The sequence below is a fragment of the Lampris incognitus genome, chromosome 10 (assembly GCF_029633865.1).
Source record: "Lampris incognitus isolate fLamInc1 chromosome 10, fLamInc1.hap2, whole genome shotgun sequence".
In the NCBI taxonomy this organism is placed as follows: Eukaryota; Metazoa; Chordata; class Actinopteri; order Lampriformes; family Lampridae; genus Lampris; species Lampris incognitus.
Window position 1 is genome coordinate 31,395,960 of NC_079220.1, and position 27,042 is coordinate 31,423,001.

At 43.9% G+C, this 27,042-nt stretch overlaps 1 protein-coding gene and 1 non-coding gene across 2 annotated transcripts in view; one reads left to right on the forward strand and one right to left on the reverse strand.

The window, feature by feature from the left end:
- LOC130119933 (alpha-2,8-sialyltransferase 8F-like) overlaps positions 1–26,767 on the reverse strand; it is a 37,021-nt gene extending 10,254 nt beyond the window's left edge. The window contains exons 1-7 of the mRNA XM_056288532.1: positions 26,149–26,767; positions 22,391–22,471; positions 21,844–21,921; positions 19,544–19,688; positions 2,825–2,937; positions 2,595–2,687; positions 2,004–2,477 (exon numbers count right to left, since the gene is read on the reverse strand). Coding sequence (XP_056144507.1) covers positions 2,004–2,477; positions 2,595–2,687; positions 2,825–2,937; positions 19,544–19,688; positions 21,844–21,921; positions 22,391–22,471; positions 26,149–26,249 — 1,085 coding nt within the window. The 5' untranslated portion in view covers positions 26,250–26,767. The remainder of the gene's footprint in view (positions 1–2,003; positions 2,478–2,594; positions 2,688–2,824; positions 2,938–19,543; positions 19,689–21,843; positions 21,922–22,390; positions 22,472–26,148) is intronic.
- On the forward strand, positions 7,708–7,779 carry trnac-gca (transfer RNA cysteine (anticodon GCA)). Its single transcript has one exon. It is a non-coding gene; the product is annotated as a tRNA-Cys (tRNA).
- Positions 26,768–27,042: the final 275 nt, after the last annotated feature.

Consider the following 27,042-nt stretch of genomic DNA (forward strand, 5'->3'; position numbering starts at 1 on the left):
TTTTTTTGGGGATGATGGTGGAGGTCTTGGAGCAGGCTGGTATATGGCATGTCTCCAATGAGGTGTTTAAAAATGTTCGTGAACACTGGTGACAGCTGGTCGGCACAGTGCCTCAGGGTGGAGGGAGAGACAGAGTCCGGTCCAGCAGTTTTGCTGGGGTTCTGTCTCTTGACCAGCCTTTTAATGTTCCTTTTCAGGATGGAAACAGTCATCCTTGTGGTAGGGGATGAGTGGACCTCAAAGTTGGGCAGATGTGGAGGGGCCCAGGCCCCTGATGAGGCAGGGGGGAAGAGGAGCTGGTGATCAGGAGCTGGTGGATGGCGTCACAGGCGATGGTGTCAGGACTGTCCCATTGTCTTTCAAATCGACAATAGAACTCATTCAGATTGTTTGCCAGGCACAAATCATTTATGGAGTGGGGGGGCTTTTGGTTTGTAGTTGGTGGTCTGTCTGAGGTCCTTTCAGACAGAGGCTGAGTTGTTATCTGAGAAAAGCTGTTGAAGTCACTCAGAGTACAGTCATTTAGCATCTCTCACCACCTTGCCTATATTTATTATCTGTATTTTTTACCTGTATTTAGACTGTTTAAAATGGATCTCCTCCCCACTCCCCCACTAAACGTGTCCTCCTTTTCCAGCCCAAGCTGTCTGACTTTAACTGTAAACCAGGGTTTTTCTTTGTTCTAAATAACCCTGGTGTGTGATGGTACACAGGTGTCCTCACAGACAACTAATATAAGACGTCACCGCCTCAGTGTACTCATCCAGACTGTTGGTGACAGACCTGGAACCATCCCAGTCAGTGCAGTCCAAGCACATGCAAAGATCCGCCATAGCTTCACTAGTCCACTTCTTAGATGGTCTCACAAAAGGTTTAGAGAATTTAATCTCTGCCTGTATGCAGGAATCACATAGACCATGATGTGGTCAGTGTCCCAGTGCAGCGCGGGGAACTGCATGATAGGCACAGTTGAATGTGTGCAGCACGGGGAACTGCATGATAGGCACAGTTGATTGTAGTGTAACAGCGATCTAAAGTGTTCTCCTTCCTGTTCTGGCATTTAATCAGCTGACAGTATTTAGATAGTTCATGGCTGCGATTCCCTTTGTTAAAAATCACTGAGAACAATAACAAAAGAGTCCGGGTTTGTCTGCATCACACACAGTATCTAGTCAGCAAGCATGCTGCACATTGGCCTGCAGTGGAATGTAAACACCAGCCAGAATGAGTGAATGGTAGTAGAAGGGTTTACAGTTAATGAAAAATATCCATAACAGGAGAACAGTGCTGCAGAATCACTGTAACATCTTTACACCAGCCACTGTTAATGTAAAAACAAATACCTCCACCTTTTGTTTTGCCAGAAAGCTTTGTGTCGCGATCCGCTCTGAACAGCTGGAACCCTGCCAGCTGCAGTGCAGAGTCTGGAATTGATCCACAAAGCCAAGTTTTTGTGAAGGACAAAACGCAAGAGGAAAAAAAGTCTATATTCTTTAGCACAAGTACATGAAGTTTTTCTAGGTTGTTGCTTAGTGATCACACATTAGAAATATTCCTAACAATGGCGTGAGTAGTCTGCATCTGCGTAGACGCACGAGGATGCCAGCATGTTTCCCTCTCCTGCGGCGTTTCACTGTGTGAAGAAAGGTGAGCGCACCTTTGACCAAAGTGTCCAGTAATTCCGCAGATGGGATGAGAAAGTTAGGGAATAAATCCACAGGAGTAGCTTCCCTGTGTTCATAAGGTCTTCTCCAGGTATTGTAGAAAAACACTGAGTTTATGAAAAAAAAGCAAAAACAAAAAACAATACAAAACAATTCATGTCAACCCACTGTGGATGCAGTCTGCGGTGCCATCGTGGTGATGATGACATTACTGACACATAGTTATGGCAAGCATTATAAATAATTTGGTTAGACTTGAGGCAGAGGCTCGAGATACCATACTATGTTCCTGTCATGCCAGGGGAGACTGTGGGCTTGTTTCTAGGTTACTGGACTTACCTGGTTGTTGTCAGGCATTCCCCTAGATGTATTCTGAGCACACCCTGGCTGTGCAGCCTCAGCAAATGTTCAAACTCAGCAGGCATGGCGTGGACTTTCTTTTTACTCTGCCTGTCATCATAGTAATGGTTGGTAAGGTGATGGTGTCCATATGGATGCTGGCTGAAGGGCCAGAACCCATACAGGTCTACACTGGTGCAGAGCTCCAGTGCCAGGCTGGCCATGATAATGCCTGTGCTAAGCCGAACTGTTCTAAGGCCCTGAGAGCGCCAAAAGCGGTTCAGACTCCGGATATACTCTGGGTTGAGGAATACAGGCTGTGTGGGGCTTTGAAAGTCCTGGATGGTGTACAGAGCTCGGAGGGATACAGCAGTATTAAGGCCATAGGAGAAGGCTGGCAGGAGCATCAGGGAATTCCCATAGCTACGTAGTTTCTCCACAAAGGGACGACGGCGCTCCAGCAGACCCCCAAACCTGAATGATAGGGATGTGAGGAAAAATGATAAGCACAATACACATTAGAGGTTAGTGGAAATTGTGACTGTGGCAAAACAATAAGATTTCATCCAGTCTTATCATCTCTACACCTACTTCTCGAAGAGGATGCTTGGGTTTGCTGTCACCAGGTCAGTCTTGTTGCCCACCTCTCTCTCATAGCCATTTTCTAAAGGGGGTAGGTTGCATCTGAATCAGAAAGAGAAAGATTAAGATAATCACGTGTGGATTGACAATAATTCAAGAGGGAAATTAAAACTATTTAAAACTAATTGTCATCAACATTTCATAGCCCCTTAGTTTTTGTGAAAGGAGATTTTCCCCACCTGATAACAAACTGCGCAGAATCTATTTTCTTTCCACAGCTGCTGTTGGTCAAGATACCTCCATTCCCAACAACAGCACAAGTGTTCCATGTTTTATTTAAAAAGGGATGCCTCTGAAATGAAAAATAAACACTGTTGGATCATTCTGGTCTTGAAATTACATGCTCACTAACACACAAATAAAACACGTGTTTGTCAAGTCGTACGTTAAAGTTTGAAAGCTGGGAATTCATTGGGTTTTAAGTTCGTCACTATCTGTCTAATGATGATTAAAATGATGCTGGTCTTTATTACTAAATATGTCTTGAGTAACATTTCCCTGGTTAGTGGTAATGGCAGCCACACAGCACCAGAGAGCAACATCATTGGTGCTAATTCAATTAATAGAAGACATTACTAATTGAATAGACAAAAAATGTAGGCAGTTTGAATATTTATAGATCTAAAAAAAGAAGCTTTTGAGACCACTGATCACAAGTTATTACTTGATAAATTGGAAAGGTATGGTATCAGAGGAGTTGTGCTGAATTACTTGAGAAGCTATTTAAGAAACAGGCAACATTTGTGAAGATCGGTGAGCATTTAATATCCATAATCATTGATGGATATTAATTGTGGAGTCCCTCAAAGGTCAGTATTAGGCCTGAGATTGTTTATTCTGTACATAATCGATATCTGCAGAGTATCAAAAATATTGAAATGTGTTTTATTTGTGGATGACACCAATATTTTCTGGTCTGTGGAGAATTTACAGCAGCTTTTGGAAGTGACCATAACAGAACTCAGAAAATTTGAAAAGGTGGTTTGACATAGAAAAAAAAAATCATTAAATTTGAACAAAAAGATTAGGTTGTTTGGAAATTGTAAAATAAACACTCGAGTACAAATGATGATAGACAATGTCAAAAAGTATATGAAAATACATTTCTAGCGGTGATAACAGACAATATCTGCTGGAAACCTCATATAAAATATATGCGAGCAAAGCTGGCAAGGGGCATTTCAGTCCTGGGAAAAACAAGGCACATTCTGGATCATAAAGTATTGTACACACTACATTGTTCACTTGTATTGCCATATCTGAGTAACTGTGTGGAGGTTTGGGGTAACACCTACAAAAGCAAACTACATCCATTATGCATACTGCAAAAAAATTTAAAAATAAATAAAAGGGCCATAAGGATAATTAACAATGTAGGATTTTGTGAACACACTAACAGACTGTTTTAAAGTCACATGCCTTGAAGTTCATGGATCTTGTAGAATTTAACAGCACAAATAATGTATGAAGCAAGAAATCATTTACTACCAGGTAATATACAAAAAAATAAGTTCTTCAACAGAGAGGGGGGTTATAATTTAAGAGTTTAATGTAAAGGAACTCTGTGTTCGTACAACTATGAAGAGTATGTATATTTTAATCTGTGGGGTGAATCTGTGAAATGGTTTGGATGTGGAACTTAAGCAAAGTACAAACATTCAGCTCAACAAGGTGTACAAAAAATATTTTTTAAGAGGTCTAGGGATGAGGAAGGGCTGTGATAACTGTTTTTTTATATTATTGACACTGATACTTTCAGAGCTTGTTTTGCAGCAGTCATCACATAACTTGAAACATCACATTTCATAAGCTATCCAAAGTGTGTCATTGAATATGCAACTTCACCAGCACATGTTTTTCAAACCTATGATTTATTGACAGTTGATTATCTACTTGTGGCAGTGTTTCAGTAAAAAAATAAAATAAAAATAAATACATATGTATATGTATACTTTGTTAAAAGAAACAATGGTAGGGAAATGTGTGTGTGTGTGTGTGTGTGTGTGTGTATATATATATATATATATATATATATATATATATATATATATATATATATATATATATATTATAACAGCACCGCACAACAACAGACATTTGGGCTTATACTGTAACTTAGTGACAGCCCTTGAGTGCAATAAAAAAGAGCCCCGTACATCTCTGGGTGCAGTTATCACATTTGTGGGGTTACACTGACTGGTTCGAGTGTTTAGTGAAGACCAGACTCACTGTACTCATCTGTTTTCTTTATCTGCCATTTAGTTCAGTGAATATCTGCAAATGGTCCCAAATGTAGTCGTGTAATAGTATAATCCAAAGTTGTTCAAAGTTAATAGTGTAAACCAAAGTTGTTCAAAGTTGCTACACCTACTACTACTACTACTACTACTACTACTACTACTGTCGGCTGCTCCTGTTAGGGGTCGCCACAGCGGGTCATCCGTTTCCATCTCTTCCGGTCCTCTGCATCTTCCTTTGTCAAACCAGCCACTTGTATGTCCTTCCTCACCACATCCACGAACCTCCTCTCTGGCCTTCTTCTTTTCCTGTTCCCTGGCAGCTCCATATTCAGTATCCTTCTCCCAATATACCCAGCATCTCTCCTCCACACATGTCCAAACCATCTCAATCTTGCCTCTCTTGCTTTGTCTCCAAACATGTCCAACCCGAGCTGTCCCTTTAATATACTCATTCCTAATCCTGTCCTTCATGAAAATTTTAGCATTATCAACTCTGCCACCTCCAGTTCTGCCTCCTGTCTTTTTGTCAGTGCCACTGTCTCCAAACCATATAACATACAGTTAAGGTCAAAATTATTAGCCCCCTTTATGAACTCAAACAAAACCCTTAACTTTTCCATGGAAATGACCATAACCAAAAGTGATTATAGTTTAATTGCTTCCAAAAGAACAAAAACAAAATCTCCACTAAGCTTGATTAAGATATTTTACTGATGTGCTGAATTTAAACAAGAAAAAACAAAAATGACAAGGCCAAAATTATTAGCCCTCTGACAATTAATAGTCAATAGTGTAACCTTTCTGACTCACAACTGACAACAACCTCTTATGGTAGTTCCTAACTAGGTTGGCACATGTCTCTTGAGGGATTTTAGCCCATTCTTCCATGGCAAATTGTTCCAGCTCATCCAAATTGCATGGTTTTCGAGCATGGACATTAACCTTGAGCTCCCGCTACAGATTCTCAATATGTTTGAGATCTGGGATCTGAGAGGCCCACTCCAGGACCTTAATTTTGGTGTCCTTCAAAAAGTTTTGGACCAACTTGGATGTACGCTTCGGGTCATTGTCTTGCTGGAAGACCCAGCAGCGACCTAAAGCTAGACTGGCAGCAGATTTCTTTACATTATCTTTCAAAATGTCAACATGATCTTCTTTCTTCATGATCCCATGCACCTGAACAAGTTTCCCTGTGCCTGAAGCAGCAAAACAGCCCCACAGCATTATGCACCCACCACCATGTTTATTGTGGCAACTGTGTTTTTAGGGTTGAAGGTCTCTCCCTTCGCCAAACAAAAGCAACATCCATGTGCCCAAACAGCTCAAGTTTAGTCTCATCAGACCAAAGGACAGACTTCCAAAACTCATGCCCATGTTTCAAATGTTCATGGGCAAACTTCAGTCTGGCTTTTATGTGCCGCTGTGTGAGCAATGGAGTTTTTTTTGGACGATGACCTCGAAGCCCACCACGATGAAGAGCCCTCACAACAGTCTTCCTTGAAACATTAAGTCCAGAAGAGGCCAGTTCAGCATCAATCATCTTGGCAGAGATCTGGGGATTGTTGTTGACATCTCTGACTATTATCCTCTCCAAATTTTTTGAAATCTTGCACTTTTGATGACACCCAGGTTTGTTTCTAACAGAATTTGTCTCCTTGTGCTTTGCAATGATGCAACGTACAGCTGTTCTAGACATTGTGAAACGCTTGGAAATGGCAGTATAGCCCTCCCCCTTAATACGAGCATCCACTATCTTCTTTCTGAGTTCCAGACTTATTTCTTTACTTTTTGGCGTGATGAAATTACTTCTTTCCAAGAATTTAAGAGTAGTCCCTCCCATTCAAGTGTTCAAGTGCCACTTGCCCCGTTAATTGGAGTCCCTTAAGTAAAGTTCAATGCTGATTGATTGCTCAGGCGTGGTTTGAAAGCTGATTGATTGGTAAGGTGTGGTTTGAAAGCAAAAAAATCACATAGGGGCTAATAATTTTGACCACCTCAATTTTCACTACATTTGGTATAACGCAAACCTGAAGATTTATTTTACATTCCAAAATGTACCAAATAGGGGCCTTAACATTGATGAATGTTTTACTGTGTAAAGTTTTATGAATGATGCAAACATTGGGCAGAATTTTAGGGAAATGTTCCATGGTTCCTTGGGAGCTAATAATTTTGACCCTAACTGTAGCTGGTCTCACAACCATCTTGTAAACCTTCCCTTTCACTCTTGCTGTTACCCTGCAGTTGCAAATCACTCCTGACACTGTTCTACACCCACTCCACCCTGCCTGGACTCACTTCTTCACCTCTCTTCTGCACTCCCCATTACTTTGGACAGTTGACCCCAAGTATTTAAACTCATATTCCTGGAAAAAAGGGTCAGAAAAGTTTGTTAAAGCAACAGATAGTCATGTCGATCCTCAGGTATAAAAGTTTTATAAACAGATAAACAGATTTGAAATAAAACTTCTGGAAGAACATTTATGTGGGAGTACAGCTCAGTGGTAGAGTATTTGGCTGCAGATCAAGAAGTCCCCAGCTGAATTCTGGGTGCCTCCTATATCTGCTAAAGCACATGTCTGATCTTAATTTTTTCAACTATCACACATAGACAACTTCACTGCTCCTTTCTGTGCTGTGCACTGAAGCAAAAAACACGCTAATTTTAACAGAAGTGACTCTTGAAGCTGGCAGTTTGTTACATTTTGAAAACGAATTCAAAAGGTTGTAAGCTTCCTCTATCTGTTTCATGCCATATGATGTTATTTTGCAACGTTTCATTTGGCACTGGGAATTGTGACCATGCTGACCAACATGCAAAGGGGGGTATAGCTCAGTGGTAGAGCTTTTGATTGCAGATCAAGAGGTCCCTAGTTCAACTTTGGGTGCCCACTTTGGTAAAATAACTAACTAACTAACTAACTAACTAACTAAATAGTCATGAGACAACCATATTCTCTGTGGCTAGAAAACTTTGAGAGGTTAGAAGTTCATGAGATATCCATGAATGTATCATGGGTGATTATTAATCATTAATGTTGGTGCTCAATATAATTGAACAATTCAAGTTGATGGAATAATCGATGTTGCTCCAACTGGAATATGTTGATTAGTAGGGGATGGCTTCAATAAATATTGTCACAAAACGGGCAGGATAATGACTTAATTCAATGAAAACAATTTATTAGATCAATCAATAAAATAAAATTGACTAATACTGATCAACAGTACTTATCTAACTAATACTGATCAGGTATAATCAAAGATGAGCAGCAACATGATTATCAAGGCACAAGCGGTGAAATTATGAGGTGCAGTGGCTGTCCAAATATTGTGTGTGTGTGTGTGTGTGTGTGTGTGTGTGTGTGTGAGAGAGTACGTGCGCGCGCACGCTGTTGCACACTGGAGAGAGATGTGGGAGAAAGGCTGCGCACGGCCACACAGGCAATTTGACACGTAGCGAAGGAGTGTAATAAGATTGAGGTAAAAAGAAGTTAGTGAAAGATAGCTACAGAGAGAGAGAGAGAGAGAGAGAGAGAGAGAGAGAGAGAGAGAGAGAGAGAGAGAGAGAGAGAGATTGCATGCATAATCTCCCAAGGTAGCAAACAAAAGAAACCAAAATGAAAGTAGCAAATAACCAAAGAAAAGTAGACAATCTGTCCAGCAACTCTATGTGGATCAGTGCGTGCAACTGAATAGCGAATGAATTCAACCAATAGTAGCTAATTTTCTCTAGTAACAAGGGAAGATTCAAACAAATGAAAAAATAAAAGGATTTTCTTTTTTAAACCAGCGATCGGCATATGTACTAACACTTCCTACATGAATCACAGTGACAATGGATGATTTCAAATAACATTTTTTCACATTAGATAATATAACCAACTACTAAAACTAACTCTACCACTAAACATTAAGGCTTAATCTTGAAACTACACCATTAAGACTAACTATGTCCAGATACCAGCCTTATTTGAGATCGCTCTTCCTTGGTGATAAGAGGTGCATCTGTAACCCAGTGGTAACTTAGTCAGTTTATTCAGTGTTAATAGGCACACTGTCTCTTTAAGAGCCACGACCGTGAGCACAGCTTTACGGCTGTAGAGTAGGGGTCTGAAAACAGGAGAGTTTGCAGGTTCACGTGACTAAATGGTCGAGAAGAGAAAAGACTTAACTAAGTGTTGCCAGCCTCTAGCATTTCTTGCTGTTAAGTCACCGCTCTCTGTGATGTTTTTCTGCTAGCTGATGGATGGATGGGATGGCAGCAGAGTAGAGCCATCATTCTCCTTGGACACTGAAGAAGAGTTGGCCACCACCACCTACCTCTGCTCTTGGTTCACTTGAGAGAATATGTATATATATATATTGGGTGCCCAATTTTCTGACACAGCCATGGACCCACCACATGCGGGGATGAGCATTGCGGTAGGGCACAATGCAGGCCGGGCGGCAGCAAAGGTGTGGACTGGGGCGTGCCAACTTCCGGCATCACAGATTGGTCCCCGGGATGTGGAATGTCACCTCCCTGGCAGAGAAGGAGCCTGAGCTGGTGCGGGAGGTGGAGTGGTGCCAACTAGATATAGTTGGGCTCACCTCCACACATAGCATGGGCTCTGGTACCAAACACCTGGAGAGGGGCTGGACTCATTACTTTTCCGGCATTGGCCAAGGTGACAGGCACTGGGCGGGTGTGGGGATACTCACAAGTCCCTGGTTGAGCGCTGCCATGTTGGAGTTCTCACCAGGAATGAGAGGGTTGCCTCGATACGACTGTGAGTCGCTGGGGGAAAGACTCCGACTTTTGTGTGTGCTTATGCACCGAATAGCGGAGTCTCTGGGTGGTGTCCTGGATAGGGCTTTGCCTCGGGGCTCTATAACTTTGCTGGGGGACTTCAACGCTCACGTGGGCAATGATGGAGAAACCTGGAGGGGTGTCATTGGGAGGAAGGGCCTCCCCGATCAGAACCCGAGCAATGCCTTGTTATTGGCCTTCTGTGCGAGTCATGGATTGGCAATAACAAACACCATGTTCGAACTTAAGGTAGTTCATAAGTGTACTTGGTACCAGAACACCTTAGGCTGAAGATCGATGATAGACTTTGTAGTCATATCATCAGATCTGCGGGCGTATATTTTGGACACTCGGGTGAAGAGAGGAGCGGAGCTGTCAACTGATCACCACCTGATGGTGAGCTGGATCAGAAGGCTGCCGGACAGACCTGGCAAACCCAAAAGTGTAGTGAGGGTCAACTGGAAACGTCTGGCGGAGGCCCCTGTCTGTGAGGTCTTCAACTCTCACCTCCGTAAGAAGTTCTCGTGTATCCCGAGAGAGGCTGGGGACATGGATTCTGAGTGGGCCATGCTCAAAGCCTCTATTATAGATGCGGCAGGAGGGAGCTGTGGTCATAAGGTCATCGGTACCTGTCAAGGCGGCAACCTAAGAACCCGCTTGTGGACAATGGTGGTGAGGGAAGCTGTTAGGCTGAAGAAGGAGGCCTTTCGGACTTGGTTGGCCCAGGGGTCCCCTGAAGCAGCACACAGGTACCCGGAGGCCAGAAGGGCTGCTGCTTTGGCGGTCACGAAAGCAAAAACTCGGGTGTGGGAGGAGTTCGGCTAGGCTGTGGAGGAGGACTGTCCGTTGGCCTCAAGGAAGTTCTGGCAAACCATCCGGTGACTCAGGAAGGGAAAGCAGGGCTTGACTCAGGCTGTGTTCAGCTGAGGAGGGGAACTGTTGACCCGGACTGGGGATGTTGTCGAGTGGTGGAAAGAACACTTTGAGGAGCTCCTGAACCTGACTAACATGTCCTCAGTGGAGGATGTAGAGTCTGAAGACTCAGAGGAAGCCCCACCTATATCCCTGGCAGAGGTCTCTGAGGTAGTTAAAAAGCTCCTTGGTGGCAAGGTGCCCGGTGTGGATGAGATTCACCCTCAGATGCTGAAGGCTCTGGACATTGTTGGGCTGTCTGGGTTGACACGCCTCTCCAGTGTTGCATGGAAACTGGGGACAGTACCTGTGGAGTGGCAGACTGGGGTGGTGGTTCCCATATTCAAAAAGGGGGACCGGAGGGTGTGCTCCAATTATTGGTGCATCACATTGCTCAACCTCCCTGGGAACGTCTACTCTAGGGTGCTCAAAAGGAGGCTCCGACCGATTGTCGAACCTCAGATCAAGGAGGAACAATGTGGATTCCATCCTGGCCATGGAACAATGCACCAACTCTTTACCCTTGCGGAAGTGCTGAGGGGGGCATGGGTGTTTGGCCAGCCAGTTTACATGTGTTTTGTGGACTTGGAGAAGGCTTACGACCGTGTACCCCGGGACACTCTGTGGGGGGTACTGAGGCAGTATGGGGTACCGCGGCAGTTGCTACAAGCCATCCAGTCCTTGTATAAAGTGAGAGCTGTGTCTGCATTCTTGGCACAAAGTCAAACACGTTTTCGGTGGGTGTCAGACTCCGCCAAGGTTGTCCCTTGTCTCCGATTCTGTTTGTGATATTCATGGACAGGATCTCAAGGTGCAGCCAAGGTGAGGAGTGTGTCCGTTTTGGGAACCTCCGAATTGCATCTCTGCTCTTTGCAGATGATGTGGTTTTGTTGGCTTCATCAGGACGCGACCTCCGGCGCGCACTGGGGCGGTTTGCAGCTGAGTGTGAAATGCCTGGGATGAGAATCAGCACCTCCATGTCTGAGGCCATGGTTCTCTACCGGAAAATGGTGGATTGCTCCCTTTGAGTTAGGGATGAGTTGTTGCCTCAAGTGAAGGAGTTCAAGTATCTCGGGGTCTTGTTCACGAGTGAGGGTAGGATGGAGTGGGAGATTGACAGGCGGATTGGTGCAGCATCAGCAGTAATGTGGATGTTGTATTGGACCGTTGTGGTGAAGAGGGAGCTGAGCTGGAAGGCAAAGCTCTCAATTTACTAGTCAATCGTCATTCCAACCCTCACCTATGGTCATGAGCTAGTGACCGAAAGTGTGAGATCGTGGATGCAAGTGGCTGAAATGAGTTTCCACCGTAGGGTGTCTGGGCTGAGCCTTAGAGATAGGATGAGAAGCTCGGATATCCGGAGGGAGCTTGGAGTAGAGCCGCTGCTCCTCCATGTCGAAAGGAGCCAGTTGAGGTGGTTCGGGCATCTGATTAGGATGCCTCCTGGGCGCCTTCCTTTGGAGGTTTACCGGGCATGGCCAATTGGAGGAGACTCCAATTGGCCATGCCCCAATTGGGGTCTACCCTGGAGGAGACTCCAGGGTAGACCCAGAACTCGCTGGAGGGACTACATGTCCAATCTGGCCTGAGAACGTCTTGGGATCCCCCAGGAGGAGCTCGAGGGTGTTGCTGGGGAGAGGGACGTCTGGAGTGCCCTACTTAGCTTGCTGCCACCACGACCCAACCCTGGAGAAGCAGCTGATGATGAATGAATGAATGAATGAATGAATGAATGAATGAATGAATGAAAGGTGCCCAATTTTGTTTTGTTTCAAATGTTTACTGTGAGTGTTTTCGCACGTGTCGAAGAGTATAAAGTCAAGGATAAAGACGTTCCTTTCTGGGAGGTTTAACTATTCAGTGACTGCGTTTACGTGCAGTTAATTCGAGCTATGGTTATAGATCGATTAGGCCATGGAATTGGACTACTGTTGTTGCCCCTGTCCCAGTATAGTACAAGAACAGGGGAGAATCGTTTTATTGATGGAAGTATGTTCGACCCTGGTATGGTAGGTGGCGATATGCCCCCTTTCAGCTGGTTGCTATTGGCCTTCTTCCGGTTGACCTATTGCGTCACATACCAAACAAGCAACAAACAGGTTAGCAAGCCCTGTATTTTAGGATATTCAGCTCCTTTAGCTGACACAACATAAAGTTTGTCTCCTCGTCTGTCCAGAAATGCGTGGTTCTCACTCTAGCACACGCCATGTTGATACTGTTGACACTACACTGTTTGACTTCCGGGTGAAAGACTGCCGCGGGATGCACCCCTGGAGAAAATGTCCGGTTGGTGTATCCGGTAACACCGGTGCTGTCATCATGAGTTTATTAACCAGTGGGAACAGTTCCTCACAATGGTATCAAGAATCAAGAACAATGTATTGTCAATTCTATCGTGTACTTGCATACACAAAAGAAACGAATTTTAGCTTCACCCAGCCCACAGCTGTGCAACACAAAAGATAAAAACACATATCCAAATTTCCAAAAACGACACCACCAGAAACATACAAAAACAGAGAGAACAAAGCAAAAAAAAAATAGGTTAACAATACAGTCCATTCAGTGCAACACAGTCCAAAAATTCCACTGTTGAAAACCACAAACGAAAGCCGGTCAGGTTCAGTGTCGGAACTGCCGGTCTGTATAGGCTAGCAGTTAGCTTAGCCTGCCCTGCTTCCATGTCCTGTCAGACCGCCCGCGGTGCTTCCTCTTCAGGTGCAGCTCCAGGCAGGGCCATGGTCCTTTGGTCCACTGGACACAGCAGACCAGGCTCCCTCAGCCGATTCAACGCTAGCTCTCCCAGCCAGACACCTTCAACACACCTCCCCCACACTCCAAATGATGGCAGAAATGCAGATGCAGACAAAAACACTGCACAGTCAACGCTGGGCAAGGCCGCTGCCAGACTGCCTCGGTGTTTCCTCTAGGGCGCAGCTCCGAGCAGGGCCGTGGTGCCTGGGCCCACAGGACGCAGCAGACCAAGCTCTCTTGGCCAATCCAATGATCCAACACCAGCTCTCCCAGCCATCAAATGAAAAAAAAAATCGAAGATCAAAATAAAAACTTCACACGATGACACAAACTTAGACATGGACGTGTACAAATACACTGCATAGTCGGTACTGGGTGAGTTCACACTGCCATCTTCCCACACTGGAAGAAGTATTAGTGAGTACACCATGCTGTTCATCCTATATTGTCACTAAACAATGCCTCCTCTATCAACATTGATATTTTAGCAAACTGCTGTAAACTTAATTAACTACAAACCACAGACCATGGTCATTCATCATCAAGTTTTTTAGTTTTAAATCAAGACAAACTCATCACATCGTCAGACAGCCAAGTAACTTCTTTTAGCTAGCTAGGTATGGCAGTAATATCAGTAGCCAGCGCCATTTTGCTAGGCTTAACTTTGTGACTGTAAATGTATATGAACCATCCCATATGTGGCAATGGTGGTCAATGGATGGCAAGCTTGACAAGTAAGCTGTCACTGTGGGGCAACCTCTTTATCCACTGAGCCCATTGCACTATGATGTATCGCTTAGGAATGGATTCTGAGGTCCAGAGAGACTGTTCGGAGGGGGTACGACACTGACTGTCTTAACTACTGTGCAAGGCATGATGTGAGGAGAGCTCGATGGGAATAGCACTTGCGAGGAGAGCATTTACAAAGTCCTATGGCGACAGAATGAACGTGATGGTAGCAGGCTTAAGGAGCTGGAAGCTACTAGTGTGACTTCTGCACATATGCAACTCACGTGATGGTCACAACTCTGTTGAATCCTGGGCAACAACAGGGTCGAGACAGCTGTGTGAGTGTCTGCGCAGCCCTTTTCAGGGAAAGCACTGCTGGCCCCATAAGGGGAAGCCCCTAGAAAAGGTGGGATAAAAAAAAGCTTGCTCAGAAACTACCTGGCTGGTTCGCCACAGCCAGCGGGTCTTCACTTCAGCGGTCGAAAATACAAGAAAGTGAAGCTGACTGTTGCTACATGGAATGTTTGGACCATGTTGGAAAACCACACCAAACCTGAGAGAAGAAGTGCACTAATTGCTAAGGAGTTAGAGAGATACTGCATTTACATTGCTGCTCTCCAAGAAACGAGGATTGAAGGCCAAGGACAAATACAAGAGAAACTACACCTTCTTCTGGATTGGAAAGGCCGATGGAAGGAGAGATGCTGGAGTGGCCTTTACCATTACCAAAATAATTGCGTCCAGATTGCCCACTCTACCATTAGGAATCTCTGAGAGGATTATGAGTCTCCAAGCTCCTGTAGGGGGAGAACGCTTCTTATCACTCATCAATGTGTATGCTCCAATCATGGTGTATTTAGATGAAGGCAAGGAATTTTTCTACCAGAAATTGGCTGAAGTAGCAGACAGTGTACCAAACGCAGACAAGCTTCTCATTTTAGGAGACTTCAATGCAAGGATAGCCAAGGACCACTTAACCTATGAGGGTGTCATCGGAAAGTTTGGCAAGGGCAGTAAGAATACCAATGAGGACCTTATGTTGAATTTCTGTGCTGAACGTGACCCGTGTATCACAAACACCTTCCTCTTTCAGCCCGAAAAGAACTAATTCACCTGAATGCATCCAAGATCAAAGCATTTCCATTTGTTAGACTACATTGTGACTCGCAGGGCAAACTTGACAGAAGTACTCTCAACAAAGGTGATGCATGGAGTGGAATGCTCAGCTGATCACTACCTGGTCCGAACACAGTTGCGAATGAATCTAAAGATGAAGTCACGAAAAACACCATGTGAAGCACCGAAGAAACTGTATACCAACAAGCTAGCAAGCACAGAACATCAATTGAGACTAGCTGCAGCAATCACATCTGCTCTTCAAGATGAAGAAAGGGTTGCAACACGTGCAAGTAACGTTGAAGAATGCTGGACACAAATGAAAGAGACAATGTATAATTCAGCAAAAGAGGTGCTTGGTCATCCAAAAAGAAAATCGCCTGACTGGTTCAAGGATCACGATGAAGCAATCCAAGAACTGCTACAGGAAAAGCAAATGCTTCACAATGCCCACCTGAAAGACGAATCTTGAGAGGAGTCAATCGGCCTTCAAGGCAATTAAAGCCAAAGCTCAGAAGGAGATTAGGGTGATGAAGGACAACTGCTGGAGCGAGAAAGCAGAAGAGCTGCAGGCCTTAGCAGATCGAAATGCTATGTATGGACTCTTTTCTGTGCTGAGAGCCATCTACAGCCCAAGAAGCAATAGCACCAGATAAATGGCAGATGGAAGTAAGCTGTGTACTGACCTGAAAGAGATCACAGAAACAGGGAAAGAGCACCTCTGCACCCTGTTGAACCAAGAAGGATCAGCAGATTCAAATGCATGCCAGTGGCTTACAAGAAGGCTGATAAGAGAAGACATCTGTGAGCCGATCACAATGGCTGAAGTAGAGAAAGCACTTAAAGACATCAGAAGTGGGAAAGCACCAGGACAAGCTGGCATCCCATCAGACATCCGAAGCATGGTTGCTCAATACTTAAGTCAGAGATACTAAATCTCTATAATGCCTGCTGGCAGAACCTATGCCTTCCTCAAGACTTCAAAGATGCTTTGATTATGACCATCTACAAGAAGTAGGGTGAACGGAGCGATTGTGGAAACCACCGTGGGATCTCACTTCTGTTGACTGCTGGAAAGGTCCTGGCTAAGATCATACTGAACCGGGTAAAGGTCCTTTCAGAAGAAGTGTTGCCTGAAAACCAATGTGGTTTCAGATCTGGTAGATCCACCACAGACATGATCTTCACCCTGAGACAGCTCCAAGAGAAAGCGACTGAACAGCACCAACCACTTTAGATTGTTTTTATGGACTCTTCAAAGGGGTTTAACACTGTTGATAGAGAGACACTGTGGGAAGTGCTAGAGATTTATGGCTGCCCCCAGAAACTGATCAGCATCATCAGACTTTTCCACGATGATATGCCGGGAAAGTATCAATTGGAGGAGACCTCAGCGATGCTTTCAACATCAAGCATGGAATTAAGCAGGGATGTGTGCTTGCACCAACCCTATTCACTTTATATTTCACTGCAGTCCTAGAAACAATGTCAGCCAACTTGAGAGGTGGCTTGTACATCAGGACCCGAACAGATGGAAACCTCTACATTCTTATGATACTCAAAGTGTCTACCAAAACAAGAGAACTCTGTGTTCAAGAGCTTCTCTATGCAGATGACTCAGCTGTGGTTGCCAATGATCCTGGAGAAATGCCAGAAATAGTAGATGGCTTCTCTTCAGCGGCTACCCTCTTTGGACTGAAGATCAACGTCTCCAAAACAGAGCCTCTGTACCAGCCTCCCCCTCAGAAAAGCCCCAAAGAATGTCAGCCCAGTATTTTGGTTAATGGAGCAACTCTGAAGACTACTGAGTGCTTTACCTATCTGGGCAGTGCTTTGACAGATACAAACTCCTCTGACTTAGAAGTGGACAGAAGAATCCAAGCGGCCACAAAAGCCTTTGGTGCCCTCAACAAACGACTTTGGACCCACCATGATATCAGGCTGACAACAAAGATCAAGGTCTACAACACAGCTGTTCTCCCGTCTCTACTATACTCCACTGAATGCATGACCCTGTATCGCAAGCACATCAAGAAGCTCACCAGCATACAACTTCGTCATCTGCGAAAGCTGCTGCAAATCAGATTGGAAGACAAGGTGCCCAACGTGGAGGTACTGAGATGTGCTGGTACTTTCAGTGCTGAAGCCCTAATAACAGCCTCCCAGCTCAGATGGGCTTACCATGTGAGAAGAACGCCAGACAACTGCCTACCGTAAGAGGGTTTCAATGGGGAGCTGTGCCAAGGAAAAAGGAAGCAGGGAGGCCAGAAGCTATATTTCAGAGATGTGCTCAAACGCCACATGAAGATCTGCAGCATAGATGACTCCAGCTGGGAGATAGTGGCCCTGGACAGACAGAGATGGCGCTCCACAGTAAGACAATCGAGAACAGCTGTTGAACAAAAGAGACAAGAACCCTATGATAAGGCCCACCATGTAAGACATAACAGACCAACTCAAGCAACATTCATCTGTGACAAATGTGGATGATATTGTCGCTCTAATGCAGGCCTGATGGCTCACAGGCATGCTTGCTGAGGTTAAACTGCATCACAGTCATCATCATTTTGATGGACTGCCAAAGAAAAAGAAAGATACCAGTTGTGTGCGATCATGTGGCCTGCTTGAGCCACATATCCGCCAAATGGTCAAATCCTCCTTCTACCACCTTCGCAACATTGCAAAAATAAGATCCTCTCTCACATGCCCTGCTGCTGAGATACTGATCCATGCCTTCATCTCCTCCCGCCTCGATTACTGCAACTCACTCCTCTATGGCATCAGTGCTAGCTCTATCAAGAGACTCCAATTGGTCCAGAATGCATCCGCCCAACTTTTAACTTTCACCAAATCCTGGCAGCACATCCCCCAGTCCTAAAAGACCTCCACTGGCTACTCATCTCCCACTGGATCAATTACAAACTCCTGGTTCTTACTTATAAAGCCCTTCACAAACTGGCTCCCCCATACCTCACTGATCTCCTCTCCCCCTACCAACCCTCTCGGTCCCTCAGATCCACCTCAACCTCCCTTCTCTCTACCCCCAGGTCCAACCTCCGCGGCTTTGGTGACCGAGCCTTCTCTAGAGCAGCTCCCAGCCTCTGGAACTCACTTCCCCAATCATTAGAGACTCAGAATCCCTCACACTCGTCCAATCCTGTCTCAAGACACACCTTTTCTCCATTGCCTTCTCGTGCCCCCCTGTCCGCTCATACACCCCTGGTCTGGGGCATGCTGGGGACTGAGCGCTTGACCTGCATCTGTGATTTATGTAATTTATGATGTTTGTTTTTCTTTTCTTTTATATCTGTCCAAGTCGGAGAGTACTGCTGGCGTCATCTGTGGCTGCCGCTTCTCCCTCTCGTAGCCCCCCTTCCCATCCACCTCTGTATGTCTGTGTTATGTTCATCTGTCGTCTTGTTTCACTCCATTTATTGTAAAGTGACTTTGAGTACTAGAAAAGCGCTATATAAGATTGATTTATTATTATTATTATTATTATCAAATGCCGTTATTGAGGATGTCACTCGTATCCCTATCTCCACTTCCCCTAACACCTGTGCTGCATTATGTTAATGTTAATGCGTTTGTGATTTAATTCATTGATGAGGTGTGTTTGTGTTTGGATTCATTGAGCAAGTAGGTTTTTGTGTAGTTTCATCGATGAGTCGGGTGCTGCCCATACAGTTTATTGTGCCCCACCAGGCTTTCCATGCCAGAGACGCCGTTGATAAATTACAAGTTTTCAAAGAAAGGGTACACAAACAAGACATTTTAGGTTATTTGACAGATCTTTTAACTTTCATATTATATATCATAACCATGATGTGGTTTCCTATTCTAATATGAAAATGGATGTAGTTGGTTGAGATTGCAATGTCATGTGATATTCAGTGGTAGACAGACTGCAAATAAGTAGCAGTGACTGAAACCCTGAGAGGAATCTGTCCAGTAAATCAAGTATAAGAAAACGGTTCATTCAAATTCAATCTATTTTCTGCATTTGTAGGAATGTCGGTGGCAAGAGAAGACCATTCATGCTAACAGCTGTGGTATTCTGGGACTGGTGTTTGAATCCAGATGAGCTTTTTGATTCTTTTTTTCTTTTTTTCCAGAGCCCCAATACATTTTTAGAGACAAACCATATAATTGGATATTTCAAAACAGCTAACACGTAAATGGGCATGGTACTTTTTGTGAACATGTAGGGGTGGCTGCTTGATGCTGCTCGATCATCAACATGACAAACTCAACTGTTTGAGTACAGAACAAACCAGATACTTTGAAAAAAGACTTTTCAACAATTAACATGATTCACAATTGAAATAATGTTGGGGTGAAAATTAAAAACAGACCTTTGCAAAGGTGCTGAAGAGTTTTGGGGTCACCACGAAGGGTTTTCTTTTTTCCCCGTCATACGCAACCTTTGACCCCAATGGAGTGTTGGCCTGTGTGACGATGGACTTGGTGAGACCATTGCATGTGCTTCTCAGCAGAGATCTGCAGAAAAAGAAGTCATCAGTTAAATAACATACTTGGAAAACAGACACAGAATGGACATGGCTGTACTATGTAACCTATTAACGTGAGAGAGCGAGATTAGAATGAATTTTTGTAAAGCCCATAAAAGCAGAGCAGAGAGCTGAGCCTTTTTGCAGAATGTAGGCCCTCAAAAATAACTGTTTTCAGGGCATCCGGCTGGCGTGGCGGTCTATTCCGTTGCCTACCTACACAGGGATCGCCGATTCGAATCCTTGTGTTACCTCCGGCTTGGTCAGGCGTCCCTACAGACACAACTGGCCATGTCTGCGGGTGAAAAGCTGGATTTGGGCATGTGTCCTGGTTGCTGCACTAGTGCTTCCTCTGGTCAATCAGGGAGCCTGTTCAGGGGGAGGGGAAACTGGGGGGAATAGCGTGATCTTCCCACACGGTACATCCCCTTGGTGAAACTCTGCACTCTGGTGAAAAGAAGTGGCTGGCGACTCCACATGTATCAGAGGAGGCATGTGGTAGTCTGCAACCCTCCCCAGATCAGCAGAGGGGGTGGAGCAGTGACCGGGACGGCTCGGAAGAGTGAGGTAATTGGCCAAGTACAATTGGGGAGGAAAAGGGGGAAAAATAAAAAAAATTACTGTTTCCAACCAGGGATATCAGCGGCTCCCCCGGTGCATACTATGAAAACGTATTTTAACAGTTTTCTGTGGTTTTTTTTGTCCAAAAATTGATACCATCCGCAGACAATTAACTAGAGGAATGTCTTCTTCTTGTATTCTCAGCTTGTGTACATAATGTAGTATACAATCACAACCTCTCTGCAGAGAAACAAAGTGTGTGTGTGTGTGTGTGTGTGTGTGTGTGTGTGTGTGTGTGTGTGTGTGTGTGTGTGTGTGCGCGTGTGTGTGTGTGTGTGTGTGTGTGTGTGTGTGTGTGTGTGTGTGTGTGTGTGTGCGAGAGAGATGCCAGCAGCATAAATTTTCTGGAGTTTTTGCAAGAACTCAGTACTTCTCGTGTAATTGTTTTTTTTTAATTATTATTATTATTTGTTAGTCAACTTGAAATTCTATGGGGGAAAAAAGCATGTCCTTGCACAAGTTGATATTTGAGTGCACATTCAATGCTGGGCCAATGTGTAGGCGCTGACTTTCCGAAGCGGATGTTGCATGCAAACATGTTTGGTATGAGCTGCGACAGAAGCAGTTGTTGGCAAGACATCCAGAAAGACCTCCAGTAAGTCACTTTTTACTGCTAGTTAAAGAGTAGGTTTTTTAAGAAGTGAGTTTTGGTAGTTTGGTGCTGACCCACATGATTCTACAGTCAAGAATCTGTTGAATTCACTAATTCAGCTTTCTCTAAGCAGGGACTTGTCTTGGTGCATCACTTATTGAAACCCAATACACAGTTTTAATAAAGGTAATATGAATGTATCCAAGTTTTGTGATGTTTACAAATTGAACATTTGTGTGTGTGTGTGTGAGTGAGTGAGTGAGTGAGTGAGTGAGTTAGTTGAGTGAGAGAGGGAGAGAGAGAGAGAGAGAGAGAGAATTCATTGAAAGCAGAGTTTGATTGTTGCTAGGTGTGAATGCGTGTGTGTCGGCCCTGTGATGACCTGGGGGTCTGTCCAGGGTGTCTCCCTGCCTGCTGCCCAATAGGCTTGAGCATCCCCGTGACCCTGAGAGCAAGATGAATGGTTTGGATAATGGATGGATGGATGGATGTCATTGCAGATCAGTTGTGCTGCACATTGATAATGTAGCCTACCACCACTTGTATGTTTCTGAACTATGGGAAAAAAGGTTTATATTTCATGTAATTACACTCCCCGCACACACAAACACTCAGTCACACATCACCACCACCAGTTCATGGGCGCAGGATCCTAATTCCATATACAATTCGTAACAGTGGCAGTAAAACTGTGAACGCAGACTTGAGGGGAAATTCCTTCCATGTTCCAGTGTCACATGACCCGTCTGCAGTACAGACTATGAAGTCACCACCAATACAACCCCTTTTTGCACACTTCTACCTTCTTACTTCTTCATTCATGTCTACAGCTGTTCTTCTTTCAGACTGTTCAAGAGGACACAAAACCTAAAGGAATGTTTTATATTTCCTGTTTTTAGCAAACGATGGATTAGATTTTTTTTTTCTTCACCTGAATCTTTTGGGATTTTCCTCCTGCTTTTTCCAGCCATGAGAGTAGCGCTTCACAACCTCGTCAATGATATTGTCCCTGCAATAATATACACACACACACACACACACAGAGTGACATACACACACAGTGACATACACATATATATGATATGATATGGAGGTGAGCACACACACACACACACACACACACACACACACACACACACACACACACACACACACACACACACACACAGAGTGACATACACACACAGTGACATACACATATATATAATATGGAGGTGAACACATACACACACACACACACACACACACACACACACACACACACACACACACACCCAGTGACATGCACATATAATATGGAGGTGAACACACCCACACACACACACATACGGTGACATATACATAATATGGAGGTGAACGTAAGCACACACACACACACACACACACACAGTCTGAGTCAGGCTTGTAGACGTGTAGCAGTTGACAACTTATAAGGAAGGAAGCCTTAAGGAGACAATGAGGGTGGCTTTTCAGTTCACCTGCAGTCTTTACATGGTTCAGAGGAGTCAGAACGAATGCTGTTTTGGGCGTGGTGGTAAGGAGGGTGAGGTCCAACACTGCTATTAAACACATCACAAAGAAAACAAGTGATTGGATGAATTAAATACAGAAACTGGGAGAGGGTATAAAACTTGTCATCTAACCCTGGCTTCCATCATTCTTGGCTTCAAGACTGTATCTGTTGTTTACATTCATGTAAGAGGAACACCTTTCTTTACATCTAATATTCTAGGCTGTCCAAACTACATTTGTTTTAAAGAATGTCACTTATGTGTCGAAAGTGTTGACTAAATCCCCTGACTCTTCACTATTACAGATTGCCTATCCCCTGACTCTTCACTATTACAGATTGCCTATCCCCTGACTCTTCATTATTACAGATTGCCTGGCCTAACAAGATATGTTTTTCTCTTGCAGCAGTCATGGTAAGTGTTTAACCATACTGCATAGGAATGGATTACTCTTCACTTAAATACAGGGCATTTGAGCATCCATTCCAGATGAAAAGTTGTGCATGTAGAGAGTTGTTTCGAGTTAACAACAGACAAAAAGTTGTAAATATGTTAGTTAGATATTGTATGAACAACCAGAGTGTAAAGTCCAAACATTTCCTCATGGTGTTCTAAGTGACTCGAAACGGCTTCTCATATTTCACTTCTTGAGCAAATTATACCAAAATAAACAAATACTACACCCCTCCCCCTTCACAAGTAGTGCCTCACTGTACGTACCGTCACTGTACGTCCGCCGTCCTTGGTCAAAAGTCAGCGGCCTGAGGCCTGAATGAATTTAGCCCAAACGATCGGTAAGTCAAGGGGGCGTGTCACGACGCCTGTCACTCACTTAATACAAAGGTTAATGGAAGCTGATGCTGCTGTGTTTATGCTGTAAAAAGAAACCCATTTAGATAAATCCTGTGTCTTTCTCGTAACTATTTGGTGCTGTTGCTGCTCTAGCTTCCCCTAAAATTAAAAAAAAAATCTTTTCTGAGGCTTTTTTTTAATAATAATTTTCTCATCTTTATTGTGGAAGATAGGGAGAGCCCTGACCCATTTTAAACCAGCCATCCCTGCAGAATGTACACGTGTTCTTCAACGCTGCTTTAAACTGCATCATTTACTTTCTCATCGTCAAACCCTGCCACGCTCACCGTAACAGTCCTGAAGATTGTTGTCTAAAAATAATGTAGATATTCTGTGTGTAGACAGACCTACATTTTTTAGAAGACTTTTCACAGTATCAGTTATCATTGTTTTCGTCTTTGTTCATCTTTGTTCATGACACAAACTGATTTTAAGTCCCCTTCCTCTGCAGAAATGGTCTTTGGAAAAATTATACCACTCCAAGATGCTATGCATTATTACTATTATTATTATTATGATTATGCATTTGAAATAATATTTTGTAGTTTATTCTGCTACTTTTGACAAGATTAATTTATATTTTTTAAGAAGTTATATTATGAAATATCTTGCCCATCTCTGTGTCTAGCTTGCTTTCTCCAGGCTTGAAATTGTGATGACAGATAGGTCCAAATAAAAGTCGACAGTACAATGAAAAAAAAAAAATTGGGGGAATCTCTTGTTGGGCCTGTCTTAAATATAGAGCGCTGGGAGAAACACTGGATCTGGTTTTTTGTTACAGGCATTTGCATTTAGAGTGCACTAAATGTGTCAAGAGCATGGAGAAAACCCCACAACAGTACCTAGAGGCAGATCCAGACCAGGCGGGTGGGGTGGAGTTGGGTGAGCAGTTACCTAGCCCACTCTATTAGGGGCTGTTGTGATTCGTACATGGTTCAGACATGATGAGTGCTAACTTCATAAACAGTCAGCAAGAGGATCTTAACTTTCATTTTGTTTCATTTACCTTTATTTAACCAGGTTAGTCCCATTGAGATTAAAATCTCTTTCACAAGAGAGACCTAGCCAAGAATGGCAGCAGTACACCAGTTTCAGCACACACTCACATGACAACAGAATACCTCAAAGTGCAAAATAGCATAAAAATGAAGGGAAAAGATACAAACCTGTTATCACCTGAAACATTTACAATTTCCAATAGACTCAGATTCCATATACTTAACCATGCCTTTAAATTCAGATAGAGTAACCAAGTCCTGGAGTTTAAGTCTATTCAGCAGGCTATTCCAGGCAGATGGTGCAGAAAACATAAAGGCCTTCTTGCCCAGCTCAGTCCAAACTTTAGGGAACAGTCATTTGCAAGGTGTCCTGAGACCGTAACCCATAAGTGCCATGGCTTATGGACAGAAAGATAGATACTAAATAACAGGGGAGGGTACCCAAAATGGCCTTATAGATAAAAACATACCAGTGACTAAGTCGCCGTGTTGATACAGCAGGGCAGTTGACTTCTGAGTAAAAGACACGGCGATGAGTGAGAGCTCTACAGTTTATAACAAACCGTAATGCTCCATGATACAGTGTCTAACATATGGAGACAATGGGCTGATGTGTTCATGTACAGTAAGTCACCATAGTCAAGAAGAGGCAAGGATGTTGCTTCAACTAGTCTTCGCCTGACATTGAGAGAAAAACAAGACTTGTTCCTAAAATAAAAACCTAACTTCAATTTCAACTTGTTCACCCGACTCTGTAGATGGGACTTAAAAGAGAGGTGGTCATCAATTAAAAATCCCAAGTATTTGTAGGTGGAGACTGCCTTCCCCTTTTTATTCTCTCACATAATACACGATTATGATGATCTCATACTGATTTTCAACAGACTAATAAGTACACTTCAACCAGTCAGTTGCTATTTTGACTTTTAAAACCTGTCCTGTCCATCTGACAAATCCCTTGAATCATTTTTTTAATATTTGGTGCAAAACATCAGTCTGCTTTCATGTCTAGACTTGAAAAGCACGACAAAGTAGAGTGATTCTTGAGAGAAATCATTACATTATTATGCAATATCTCATTTCATCATGTAATTTCTTATTTGTCTGACGAACTGCACCACCCTCTCCGCCCAAACCACAAATTCATGGTTTATTGGTGGCTTCACAGGTAAATCCACAGCAGCATGTAAAGATTAAACTCTAGTCTGCAGAGGGTGAAAGGAAATAAAGAAGGTGGATAACTTCCAAAGCACATAGTTTAGTGCAAAAAAAAAAAAATCAAAGCAAAAATCCCCAGCGTCTGATAAACCTTCACTGCCACCCAAGAGCTATTCTTGCGGCCTCCAAATGCACTTTTTCTCTGTGAAACAATTTAAACACATACAATCAGTTTTTTTTCTTTCTTCTATTCACTCAGCCAACATATGATGAGCAGAGCTCTTGTCTGAGCAATGTGTTTTGGTGGCAAGTTGGCAAGAGAATGTACCTGGTATTCAAACTTGAACCAACCCTACTTCAGGACATGTTTAGACAACTTATCTCTAAGCACTGGGTTTACCATTATGCTCATTTCAATATATATAATCTAATTCAAGTCAACACCACTTCTTTCAAAATCACAAACAAGAAATTGAATCTTGAAACAAGACACTTGAAAAGTCTGGAAGAAAAGAAGAAGTCTCCCAGGTTTGTGACTCTTTGCAGTGTTGTGCTGTGTATTCCTGGCATGTCTGCCTCACTTCAACCTCACAGGCAGGACAACAGTCATTCTGCCCTCTATCCTTCCCCCCTGGGCAAAGAAACCTTCCCTGCCAAGTCCGCTGTGGGAATAGGGTGTGTGTGGTCGTCATGAAGACTTGGGTGAAGCTTGCTTACCTGTCACTGAGCACGTACCAGATGAGAGCGATCAAGGCAGTCCCCAAGATGAGGAAGATGAGCATCAAGGAGGACAGCAGTTTCATGAGCAGTACCCTCATACCGCCCCTCCTACTATGTCCTCTGTTTCTAATCCCTGGAACCACTCACACACTCTTTTGTGGTTTGCCCTCCTCAACACTTCTTTGCCAGTCACCTCTGGAACATTCTGTTTCAATTTCCCCTCTGCCTCCACTCCTCTGCCTTTTTCTTCTTCGCTGTACCTCTCTGAGTGTTAATCTCCTGCCCCCACACACTCTGTATACTTTTTACCCATTCCTTTCTGGTGGCTTCCTCTTCGTCCTCTCTCACGTTGCCTCTCTGTCTTCCCCTCAGTTGAATTAGAACACACCGCCTTACTTATCAGTTATCCCTTCAGGTTTCTGACTCTTGAAACAGCCGTGTCTTCCACCCTTTTTCTCCTCGCGTGTCCGTCCACCTCAGTACAAATCAGAACCAGTAGTTCTGTTGTTTTGGACAACCTTCGATAACGCACACGATATGTCTTTTGTCATCCCATCTTCTTTGCGCTCTCCGTCCTCCTCTCTCTATAGTTCATTCAGACTTAAGCAACAGGCTACTTTCCACTGTATTCTCAAAGTAAAAGCTGTTGCTCCTTCCACGCTTTCCTCCACCCCCTTGCTTGGAGCCCCAGCCCCCTCTCCAGTCACGCTGGCCTCCTCCTGCTATCCCCCGCCCACACCCCCAAGCCCCTCTCCCCTCTACACTAAAAGGAGCCAGTAACATGAGTTCCCAGGACTGATATAGCCTACGGCTGTCTCTTCGACTGGTACGTGTGTTTGCTTTTTTTTTTTGTGGTTTTTTTTTTGCGTGTGTATGTGTACAAAAAAAAGG